Source organism: Anneissia japonica, unplaced genomic scaffold (assembly GCF_011630105.1).
Source record: "Anneissia japonica isolate Jap-2015-1 unplaced genomic scaffold, ASM1163010v1 scaffold6016_len257023_cov185, whole genome shotgun sequence".
NCBI lineage: Eukaryota > Metazoa > Echinodermata > Crinoidea > Comatulida > Comatulidae > Anneissia > Anneissia japonica.
Window position 1 is genome coordinate 123,144 of NW_022744250.1, and position 10,126 is coordinate 133,269.

Consider the following 10,126-nt stretch of genomic DNA (forward strand, 5'->3'; position numbering starts at 1 on the left):
TTTAATTTGATTCTTGCGAAATCATTAAAATCCAAACTGTTACTTTTGCGCCAAACCACGCCCACAATAACTACTAGGTACACGCTCATATAAATGGTGCTATTTTTAATGGTTTAAAAAAGATAATAAATTCCTATACTGTTTACATGGCTATTCTTCTCAGAAATTGTTTTTGTAACATTTTCAGGGGAAGTGAATTAATAAGCTACAAGCCTGGTGCATTGGAGTCTAGATCCTTCTATGATCTTATCCACTCTGATGACCTTGCTACTGTCTTTGTTTGCCATAAAACATGTAAGAATATCCTTTTAACTTCTTTAATTTTAATTTGGGATTTATTTTAAACAGTGGTAGCACCAACAGGGGTGGGGAAATCGTAGGACATGCGCGTATTCCGGGCCCTGTTCTGATTGGTCAGTTGTTAAAGTTGTTAAAAGTCATTATCATGTGCTGTACTATGGTATACTAACATGGAGATATTATATATTTCATAGTCAAAGACAAATACCAGTGCTGGTAAAACTTCAGGGAGGCGCTAAAGCCTTTTATCCAAATGGCTAGCTGCGAATTGATTTTGAATGAAATTAATGGGATAAAATAATTATGTTTCCCTTTTCTCACAGTTTTTGAACCAATCAATTAATTATCTAGCGCCCTCATAATATCCATGCAGCTAAGTGCTTGTTTACATTTAAAGATCTGCTAAGCGATAGCGTCATCACACGCATTGTTGTTATTGATTGCTGCCAAGGATGCGAATTTTAATGTGACTAGAGGCTCAGCAACTGGTGCAGCTAGACGGCAAGAAGCTCTGTGCTTCTGATGTTGTGTGTTTGTAATTCTTGCAAGAAGACCCCGAGGCTAGTGTTAATTTGCCTTTCTGAAGAAAGATTAATCCTATTTAGTGTATAATAATCTAAGAAAGAAAGGTTTGCATTTTGGACTTGAAGGAGAGATTTCAAAATTGGTAAGTTAATTTATTTTCTGAATTGTTTGACAAGCTGGATGAGAGGGTGTGCTCTGTTTTCAGAGTGGCAACGGAGGCTAGACATGTCACCTAGGGCTAGCTAGGCTCATCCTTAATAGTAGGCCTAGTACTACATAGTAGTAGTAGGCCTAGTAGGAGGAGACTAGCTATAACAACTCCCTGTGTATGACCTTCATTAATGCCTAGTCTTTGAATTGACAGGTGAATCGAGTTTGTTTACAGTATTTTGATGGGCTTTGTTTCACTGATTTATTAATATTATATTAGGCCTAGGGGCCTAGGGCCTAGGCCTATTTAATTAGGCTAGGATAGGCTACATCATCATCATTGATTCATTGCCTAGGCCTAGGCCTATCCCAGGGTTGTAGCTGTGGAAAACCAAGGGTGGGTGATAGACATTTTGAGTGTGGGTGGGTGACAACATTGGTAAACTCTATTATAATAAGAGTGGATTTTAAGGAGGGAAAAACAGGTTAATAATAAGGGTGGGTGGAGGGCCATGAAATTAGTTTTAGACTGGGTGGAAATCTTCAAGGCAGGGTGACCCTGCCCACCATAACTACATCCCTGCTAGCCCTAGTTTGTTATTGGGGTGGGGGGGGGGGCCTACTACGTACCCCTAGGGCTTAACATTGCCTATTGGTAAGGCCTGGTATTTTATATGTTTCTTCAGGTGAAACCGGACAGAGGCCCTATTTTATTGTAGTTGAAGGAAAAAATGGTTACTGTATATTCTTTCTGAACTATGTGATTAGAAAGTATCTTGTATGTGTACGGTATAAGGTGGTCTATTGTGTGTGAGGATATACGGTAGATACAGAGAATCATAACTATAGCCTAACTAATATTGGTGGTATACATTATCAAGACAGGCTTCGGCCTAATTTTCTGCAAAAATTTGCGAATAGATCAGCCCTCATATTTGAAATGCGTGGATGGATTCTAAGGCCTGAATTTGTTCATGGGGGATTTTTTCCTTTCACAGAAAATATTTTATAGTCTGGACAAAAAATGTCTGGGATAATGCACAATGCCTCCAACCATTTATTTCCTCCATGCTCCAACCAATAATGGTAGTGCGATTTTAAACTTTTTCCACTCATTGCATGATGGCGCCAGAACGACAAAGCAGACTGTTTTATACTGTCATAACGTTTTTTCTATAAAATTTTATTTTTCCATTGAAAAGTAAAACAAACACTTTATACCAGTAAAAAAAAAAAAAAAGATGGTACCATTAGTAGGACTGTCTAATTGAAAACAAACATTACCATATGGCAAGGCGTCCTTTGTGTGTCATTGTTAGAGCCTCAAAGTAATATAAATAATGTATCCTGCCTTATAAAATTAACATTTGTGTATTTAGTGTTAGTCAGTCTGTACATTTTATATATTTGAGTAGATTTTTAATTTTTTTTTGTGGATCGATGATTTGGTATCTTTTCTGTTAATTTATTGTTCTGTGTTCATTGTTGCTGTGGATTGGTCCCTCAAGCTCGAGGATTCTGTATTCTATTGTTCTGTTGGAATCTCAGTGTAGGCCCCTAATTTGTATTGAAGTACGACTCAGAAATATTGTCTTCTATCTTACAACAGTAAATTTCTTTTTGACTTCGGTAAATTCTTTATTGATGAATTTATATTTCCAGTGCTTTTAATTTGTCCTGTTGACCATGTGCATGATTTGATTAAGTGGTAGTATTTATTGCGAACAATAAAATTAAATATTATAATTTTTAAAGTTTTTTCTTTTATATATATCTAACCCATCGTTGAAACACCTGGATCCAAATTGTTGACAATAAATATTCCTTGATTCCTTTATTGCACTGTTAATTACATATTTTTCTGTTTTTATACAGGCATGAACTTGCATTTTTAAATGATCATAATATTTTCAAGTTTTTTTTATTTTAAATAGTTATTTTTGTAGTGTACTACAAAGAATTTTATTTATCTAAAAGTTCTTTATGATGCTATGCATTGGTGTGGTGATGAAGCATTACTAATTACATGGCAAGAAAATTATAATAAAGTTGCTAGGTTGATGAAAAATGGTGAATATTACAGTTGTGCTTGGCTGGCTTCTCCTCATGCATCGTTTTAAATATACTATCAGGGATAACTTGAGTTATTTAATCAGCAATTGTTTTAAAAGCAGTCTTTTAACATCTAAACATAAAATTTTTTTTTTTTTTTTTATTGTTTTTATTATTATTATTATTATTATTGTTCTATAAAAGACCAAAATTTATCAAATTTCCAATTGAACCACAGATTGCAACATTAATTTTTCTTTGATATTACAAACATTTAAGAAAGGGAATGGACAAGAAACATATTTTTTTGTTATTTTACCTTTAAACATATTAAATTAAACTTAAATATACTGTCATTTTAAATTTCAGATATGATGATGTTTACATAATGTGCTGGATGTTACATCATTTATTGCAATCTCGTTGACTGGTTGTTAACTATGGGTTCCAGCTCATCATCTAGTATTTTACCTAAATTTCAATCTCTTCATGTTGTCCTTATTGGACTTGACTATTCTGGAAAGACTACGGTACTTTACCGCTATAAACTTGATGAATTTATCAACACTGTACCGACTATAGGGTTCAATTCGGAGAAAATAAAATCAAAATGTGGGAAAACCAAAGGACTTAGCTTCCGCTTCTGGGATGCCGGTGGAAGCGAGAAGCTCCGCCCGCTATGGAAATCGTACACACGTAATACCGATGGAATTATATTTGTTGTTGATAGTTGCGATATGGAACGATTGGATGAAGCACGTTGCGAGCTTCAACGAGTGACTACATGTCGGGAAAACCTTGGTGTTCCATTGTTGATTATTGCGAACAAGCAGGATTTACCGGAGGCAATAGCAGTTGATCACCTTGAACAAGAGCTGAAGTTAAAGGACATCCGTAACCATTGTCCAGTTCATCTTCAGTCAGCATGTGCAATTACTGGTGAGGGTTTAACTGAAGGACTTGATGCATTGTATGCCATCATTCAAAAGAAGAAAAAAGCTGCAAAACAGCAGAAGAAGTTAGGAAGGTGATGCTGTGAATTATATTGGAGAATCACCGCTGCAGTGCTATGAATGCTTCGGATTGGAGTTAGTGCCAAATATTGACCAGACGCATTCAGAATCTATGATTTAAAAAAGGGAACATGCTTGCAATGCATGATGGGTTACTGCTGAAGAGCAAATATGACAAGTTGTTTGATCAGTTTATGAAGAACCACCAACACTGTCATAAAAAATACCCTGCACTGTTTATTGTATTTAAACACATGACTAATTCACACACACGCATTAAAACTTCAGTGCCGCATGCACTGATTCCATGCCAATATTTATTCTATTAGAAATAAGTAATTTACATATTCCAAATCATATTGTACAGTAGTAAATTAATGTGCATTATATTTAATTAGAAAACATTCAATAGAAAAATACTCAATGGAGTATTATAATGATGTGTACATTCTGCACACATCTTTCACAGCCATTTAGCTCTGTTGGCATTTTGAGATTTTAATCAGCCATAAATTACAAAAATAATCAATACTTGCAGTGGAATGGCTATAGCCAGAAATTAGAATGATGTTGCTCCAGAATTGGATACTAAATTACAGTTTACAGTCTACTCTCCTATAGTGACCCAATCCATCAGTTAATAGGATTCAGAAAGTCGAACAACATATTCGTATTTGTTTCTGACATCTGACCTGCAATTAAACTGTACAGTAACTACTGTACCTAGAAAATCGGACGGTAGGAAAGTAAGATTTATCAGGTTGCAGGAAAATACTGATATTTCAAAGAAAATAGTCATTAAAAATATGTTTATGGTGCACAACTCTTGGTGAATGATTGGAGTTGGCTGTAATTTTATGGGGGAAATCGGTCAGAATTACCTTTAAAATGTGCTAATATATACAGTAGTTCAGTAGTTATGGAACAGTTTTGGTAGCAGTTAAAAATAAGATTTTATTGTTTTTACTTTAGATGTGACGATCGGTTTGATGTGGACAATCAGTAAGAAGGTGGGGTAGGGCAAAGCTGTTTTTGGACAGTTTCTATGTGTTTTTAGATGTTTTTGGTAGGTTGATGTCATAAAGTTTGAGTTAGGTTGTCTGAACATGGTCTGAGTAAATTCCAACAAAATAGCATGATTTATATTCATTGGGCAACTGACCTTAACTACTGTATGATGAATTCATGAACTTTTTCTTAAGGAAGGTACTGGTAAACCCATTCATTTTTTACCCAAGAGGCTGGTCTACTGTGGGATCTGGCATACAGCATCTCCTATTTTATGTCAATAAAAAAATTCTATATTTATCAAAAATTGATTAAAATTGGCTTCTTAGTTTCATAAATTCTCCAGCAATCTATTTTGCTATTTAATTTTTTTGTAACAGTACATGCCATAATACCATTGTATAGTATTTTACATGCTATAGTACCATTGTATAGTATTTTACATGCTACAGTACCACAGTTACTGTATTTTACATGCTAAAACCACAGTACAATATTTAACATGCTATAATAATATTTAGTATAGTATTTTACATGCTAATAGTAGAGTACTGTACTTTGATATTCAGATATGAAAGTCCACCTCACCAGGCTATATTTAATTACTGGTTTATGGTACATGTAATGCCGGACAATAGGATGACATTTCTAATTTATCATATCTGATAAGTGACATCGATGTGTGTTGATTGTGGAGATGATGACACGAAGAACGATGTGTATTAAGGTTTATTTTTAGGGACTGAAAATTCAAAATAGTTGCCTTAAGCATGTGAGTAATTAAAAACTCCATGAGTCATGCAAGCATAGATTAGTATGGAACTATTGCGGTGAGAAGTCTGAATTGGAGAATGATTATTAACTAACGTGAACTAAATTTCTTGACATTAATTGAAAAAAACCTCTGAAATTATCCAGACTGTGCAATCTTTTGTGGAATTTGTGTGTTAGTGGTAATTGTATGGAAGACAGATCAGTTGTCAATACCTTCCATGTATTTATTGATACCTCACTATTCTTTACTGTACAGGTGAATTTTGAAGAACAAGTTGTTCTTGTCAAAATCTCTTTGACTATTAAAATTTACCACAGAGTGTAAGAATTGTAGAGGAAAGGCTTTAATGGGTAAAGTGTATTGTGTGCATAGCAGCTGTAGCGGACCTCATTTGGGGAATTTGTGACCTAATGAATGGTTGTTTGTACAGGCTTAGCACAACTTTGATTGGAAAAGATAATGTACAGCTTAACCACAATTATGTGGATTTCAACATGTAATGTATTGTACACTGTGCTTGAAATTTTAGTTAATCCTCAATTTTGATAATGATTTTCAAGGTAAAAGACCCTGAATTGTGAGCCCAATGTGCACTGTGATATCATCAAAAAATGTTCAGATTTTGAAACTGATTTAATTTTTACTTCCAATAATATTAAACCAGAAAATGATTTGTTTTATTTCAACAAGATCTATTTTACATTATAAAATATAAGAGATTTAAAAGTACATTAACACCAGAAAATACATACAAATTTGTGTTTTCGTCATACCTTGTAACTTATTATAGAATATACTGTAGAATTGAATAGTCTTTCTCTAGTACAAAGGAATACTTACTGTAGGAGGGATAGGTTGGACATTTTTGTTGTTTTCAATCTCTTCATAAAGTGTTTGGTTCATTCCCTGTGATAATAGACTTGAAGAATTTTTAGCTGTACAGTAGCCATTCATTACACCAAGTTTGACATTTAATTTGTTTCATTCTATTGTACCATATTCCATCTGGTTGATCAGTATCTCCAGGTAATTTGCTATTCTCATTCCCCAAATCACTTGCACTATATTCCTTATTTTTTAAAGTAATAAAGTTGGGAAAAGATATTTAAAATATTTCCTCCCTACTTCCCACCTATCTTTTTTCATATTTTGAATTAACTTTTGTTGTGTCCATTCATTTTATTTTATTGATATCATTTGAGTTTCCAATTATTCTTTCAAACCTCAATTTTAAATAATGAAAGTGTATTTATCTACAAAACATGCTTAAAATTCATGTATGGTATTCATGTACTGCAATATTTTATATTACTTTAAGTTGAAAGTGTAGTTTGTTTTATGGTAAAGTATGCCATTTAAAATTCACTATAAAAATTGTCTGATCTGCATTAATAAACTATACTGTATTTAACTTTCAAAATCTAAATTTCATTATATTTTCGTTGAGTGTTTTAATGTTATTCAGGTTGGTGTAAAAGTCAGTATCGGGCTTTTAGTAGGGAGGTTTCACAAAGCATTTATACTGTAACATTGTCTGCTGACTTCATGTGCGTACAATATTTATATCAAATAAACTGTTATTCCATTACGTATTGTATGCTAAAACCTCCCTTCTAGAGAATGTTGGCCACACTTCCTATAAAAGGTAGACACAAGATCTTATTTAAATTAATCGATTTTGCTTAAATTACACATAATATTACTAGTAACATTTCATTGTAGCTGACTGTAAGGTGTACATTTACACACTCAAGCTCTCAGACTTCACAAGTTAGTTATTGGTCATCTGGCTTACTGTACAAAAGAATGTTTAATCACACCTTCTAAATATCTTCAGTGGGTCTATGTACCATTACACATTGTCCCAAAATGTCTTTTATACTATATATCCAAACTTATGGTCTTTGAGAATTTTTATGTTTCTTTTTTGTTGTCTTGTTCAGTTTTAATTCCCACTGAGTACATGGAAATGTAAGGTAAAGCACAATGTGTCACCTTACTATTCTGTCTTATATTTTACATCTTTTTTATTTTATTGAGTTTAATACATGATTTAATTATTTATTTGGGTGTTCCAAGACAATGGCTGAAATTCTTCTCATCACAATATAATATACACCTAACTATGTACAAATAAACAACAAAAATTGATGCAATGACAGGTAATAATTGGAATTAGTTTACATCTTGTGACTATTTCATATGTTTTTAACATAAGTTATTTTCTATTTTGATTTATTGGTTATGATATATATTGTTTAGAAATTGGTTGACAATATTCTTAAATATTCCACAATATGCATTCATTCCATCATCGATCCTATAGGATTCATGATTCCTTGCACAGCCTCTGTGGTTGGAAATTTGCTTTCCGTATTATTCCGAATTTGACGTGCATAATGTGTTTTCATAATAATATGCTTTCTAGTGGTTGGGCTTTGCTGATTCATCCCAATTCGTAAGAAATAATCAATATTATTGTATAGATGTCAAGCGAGAAGAACACTTGTTGGTGTATGGATGGCAGGAGCCAATCAGATTCATTATTGGTGTTGTGCTTCAGTATTGCATGCAGATAATATTCAGTGCTGTTTGCAGGGATATTTCCATAGTTTTCCCTAGCCATGCTAATGAGCCTCGTAGCAATGATTAATTCCATTTATATGTTTGGCTTGATGTATTTAACCCTTTCACTATACAATTATCATAAATTCAATTAGTAATTGTAATTACCATGTACACTGCAGTTATTTATTTTACTGACAGTATTCTAAAGTTACACAATTAATTGTATTCCATATATTCTCATGATATTTTAAGTTTATTTAATTTCATTGTATGAATGTTGAGGCCAATTAGAAAAAAAAAATTGTTTCTCTGTCTCTTCCCTCAACCCATTTTTGAGCTGCCTATTTACTTGAGGAAAAAAATCACAGAAATCTACTGATTCATAATGTTGAGACTGGGCCTAAGCATGAGTCAGACTCAATCTATTGCACATGTACAGTTGCAGCATTATGTATGTGTATGGTGGTGGATATGGCCACTTGAATAAAAAAAAAAGCAACTCATCCAGGACTAGAAACATTTTTTTTTTATATTTGGCCGAAATGACTATCTTCATCAAGGGAGGATGTTTAGTTCCTTGGTATTTTATTTGATCGAATTTACAGTTCATTGTTTTAACATTTAATTTGAAGAGATGTACAAAAATTATATAAAACTTGTTATATATTAATTTTGTTTTACAGATTAGAATTTTTAAACGATTATTAGGGAAAAAAAAAGTATATTTTCTGAATTTGTTACTAACTTATAAACTCTTTGGATTTCAACTGGTATGAACTGGTATGCTACATACTGGTATGAAATTCATTAAAACTTCTTTGCACTCCTTTTGGTTGTGTTGATTGTGTCCAAATATATTTATTTTTGTGTTTAATTTCATGCATTCTTGCTATGAATAATGAGTATTTTAATAGTTTGTCATGTTCTATTTGAAAAATAAAATACCTTGTTATAATGAATAATGGATGCTTTGAGTTTTTTATTTATTCACATTATACAAATGCAACATGGATTGAGGGAAGGATTATTCACTGCTTTACCGAAATAATACCATTTGTTTTACTATACCTCATAAATATTAAAAAAACAGAAGTTGAAAAAAACTGATACAACACTTGAAGAAATATGAAAAATTGATTCTTGAAACAGCAAAATTAAGAAGTAAAGAAATAGGTGAAATATACAATAGAGGGCGTGGTTGTGGTGCGGTACGATGCAAACTTTGAAGCGTTTGTTCCTTGCCTTACCACTTGGCCACTCGACTAGCTGAGTAGGAAGCTCATGGGAATGGCTGTATAATGAAGTGAAATAAAAAGATGTTTCTTATATTCTGCTTTATCTAAATATTAAGCTCCTTTCTTGCTACTTTCATTTTGAGGAAACATTGAAACATTTCTAGCTTTCACAGTGGTGGTCCAGAAATATGCTGGCAAGGGGTCCGACATGTCCGCCAGTGGGTTTTGAACCAATGGTCCGACTAGAGCCTTGATCAGGGTTCCGGAATAAAAAATCCTAGTAGGGTTCATGGGAAGAGTTTTTATAGCTTAATATGGCCCAAAATTGTTCTTTTAGACTACTTTATTAGGGATTGGCAATCAAAATAACGTTTTGGATAGGCAAATTATTATTTTTTGTCCAACAACCTTATGGTGTCGGACGACAGGGGTCAAGGCCTGTCCGACGGGGGCACAAATACCCCTGCCCCCCTTACTGGCTTTCACCATACTGTATTTAT

The 10,126-nt window shown here is 33.2% G+C and overlaps 1 protein-coding gene across 1 annotated transcript; it reads left to right on the top strand.

Annotated features, from left to right (window-relative positions):
* The first annotated feature begins 705 nt into the window (after positions 1-705).
* On the top strand, positions 706-9,355 carry LOC117119586 (ADP-ribosylation factor-like protein 4C). The gene is made up of 2 exons (XM_033264410.1): positions 706-967; positions 3,397-9,355. The coding sequence occupies exon 2, from the start codon at positions 3,468-3,470 to the stop codon at positions 4,056-4,058; it is 591 nt and encodes a 196-aa protein (XP_033120301.1). The 5' UTR covers positions 706-967; positions 3,397-3,467; the 3' UTR covers positions 4,059-9,355.
* Positions 9,356-10,126: the final 771 nt, after the last annotated feature.

Coding starts and splice junctions, on each gene's coding strand:
- LOC117119586 (XM_033264410.1), top strand. CDS start 3,468: ATGGGTTCCAGCTCATCATCTAGTATTTTACCTAAATTTCAATCTCTT.